We start from the raw sequence: 2,405 nt of genomic DNA, 5'->3' as shown, positions 1-2,405 counted from the left end.
AGAGCTTGTAACACTCCAAAGAGAAAGGAAAAATTGAAATCGCATCATATGACCCCTTTAAGGTTTTTGAGGAAAACATTCCAGGATTTTAATCCATATAATGGATTTCAATAGGGACCAATGGGTTGAAGGTCCAAATTTGCTGCTTCAATACAGCTTCAAAGAGCTCTACACGATCCCAGCTGAGGAATAAGGGTCTTATCTAGCGAAACGATTAGTCATTTTCTAAAAAAAAAATGACCCCCTCAATAAAAAATAACAAAAAATAACAAAAAAATGGGTTGATTGAAGTCCGTAAGTTTCAGTCATTTTAAGTCCATATATCAGGATTTTTATTCTGGAAGTGACATTTTTTTTATATGTAATTTGGCATATAATGTAATTAATTTGGCCTGAATGTCAATCAATGCAATGCTAACCAGGCTTCAGCAAATTCAGTCTGAGTCTGACATAGAGGAATTTTACAGACTGCTGTGTGCTGCAAAATAGACGCCACTCATTTTCATTGCGCTTCCGCTGTGATTGAATTGATCTTGGCACGACTAGAGTATATTAGAGCCACATTGTGAAATGCTGCTAAGTTTTACCAATAAATCAAACCTGTCAGACCCGTTTCTAAAAAAAAAAAAAAAAAACCTCTATACTTTTTAACCGCAAATGCTCGTCTTGCACTAGCTGGACTTCACGCATTACGTAATCACGTTGGAAAGTAGGCGGAAGTAACGACCCAATGTTTATAAAGCGAACGTGCAAAGAAAGTCAAACGCCCTTTACAAAAAAAAGGTAAAACAACGATGGCGGACAATTTTGAAATTGGAGGACAAAATGACATGAAGTTTTTCGCAGTACCCTAACTTTTTGAACCGGAGTACACAGATGAAGAGCTAACCACGCGTGACCTTTCCAACATGATTACGTAATGCGTGAATTTATGGACGCGCAACACGGAGCTAGTGCAAGACAATAATTTGTGGTTAAAAGTATATAAATTATTTATTTCTTTTTTTTTTGAAAATGACCGATCATTTAACTAGATAAGACCCTTATTCCTCGGCTGGGATCGTGTAGAGCCCTTTGAAGCTGCATTGAAACTGCAATTTGGACCTTCAACCCGTTGATCCCCATTGAAGTCTATTATATAATTTAATTTATAATTTAAAATATTTACTATTTAAAATAATTTAAGTCCATTATATGGAGAAAAATCCTGGAATGTTTTCCTCAAAAACCTTCATTTCTTTTCGACTGAAGAAAGAAAGACATGAACATCTTCGATGACATGGGGGTAAGTAAATTATCAGGATGTTTTTATTCTGGAAGTGAACTAATCCTTTAAGTGATTAAAAGTGACAGTAAAGACATTTATAATGTTTTTTTATTTATTTTATTTTTTATGTTGTTCACTTGAACTTTACATTCATCACAGAATCCTAAGAACTGTATTATGGATTCCACAAAAATATTAAGCAGCACAACTGTTTTCACATTGATAATAAAGAAAGGTTTCTTGAGCAGCAAATCAGCACATTAGAATGATTTCTTAAGGATCATGTGACCCTGAAGACTGAAATGTAGCTTTCATCACAGGAATAAATTACATTTTAAAATATATTCAAATAGAAAACAGTTATTTTGAATTGTAATATTTCACAATATCACTATTTTACAAATAAATATGATAACACTGTATTCTTATTACTGATTAAAGCGTGATCAACTCACCCTGTAGTAGAAGCGTGGGATGTGTTTAAATGAGTCATCTTCTCCTTTTTCACCTCTTTTCCATTCAGTGTAATACTTGGTGAACAATTCAGTTTCCTCTGCTTTCTTCTCCTCCTCTGTCCTGCCATCTGTTACAAATAAAGATTTGATCACACTCATTATGATTATTCACACTGTACAAACCTCCTCCATATTTTACTATTCATAGTAAAATCAAAGTAATCATTAGCAAAACCACGGATAACTCCTCATTACCAGGGTCATTCCTACTATGCAACACATTTTCATGTCTCCATCATTTATGTCTTAATATAATTATATAAAATACTATGAGTTTAAGTAACATTTAAATTTGTTTTACTATGATTTTACATATGGAATTCATATTAGCCAAGTTTTAATTTATCACAATATTACAATTAAATAAATAAACACATTTATAAGGTCAAGTTTAATTGTCTAAACTTGACCAAAAGATATTTGTGAAAGTCTGGTATGCCCTTTAGAAGTACTTCCATAAATTACAGCACAATCGTATTTTTCAACAGATTTTGCATAACAGGAATAGGATAGGGTTACTATGGTTTCTAATACAACAAACTGTATTTGTTGTAAATAAGTCCCCTAATATAAAATATTTAGTATAGTCTAAATTCATTTATAGTCTCTCTCTCTCTCTCTCT

At 32.6% G+C, this 2,405-nt stretch overlaps 1 protein-coding gene across 1 annotated transcript in view; it reads right to left on the bottom strand.

The window, feature by feature from the left end:
- The window catches only part of ppp2r3c (protein phosphatase 2, regulatory subunit B'', gamma), a 7,920-nt gene that overhangs the window by 4,926 nt on the left and 589 nt on the right, over positions 1–2,405 (bottom strand). The window contains exon 2 of the mRNA XM_016478474.1: positions 1,723–1,850. Coding sequence (XP_016333960.1) covers positions 1,723–1,850 — 128 coding nt within the window. The remainder of the gene's footprint in view (positions 1–1,722; positions 1,851–2,405) is intronic.

Source organism: Sinocyclocheilus anshuiensis, unplaced genomic scaffold, assembly GCF_001515605.1.
Source record: "Sinocyclocheilus anshuiensis isolate Anshui unplaced genomic scaffold, SAMN03320099.WGS_v1.1 scaffold1098, whole genome shotgun sequence".
Lineage (NCBI taxonomy): Eukaryota > Metazoa > Chordata > Actinopteri > Cypriniformes > Cyprinidae > Sinocyclocheilus > Sinocyclocheilus anshuiensis.
The sequence above is the reverse complement of the archived record's forward strand: the minus strand, read 5'-3'. Positions and strand labels throughout refer to the sequence as shown.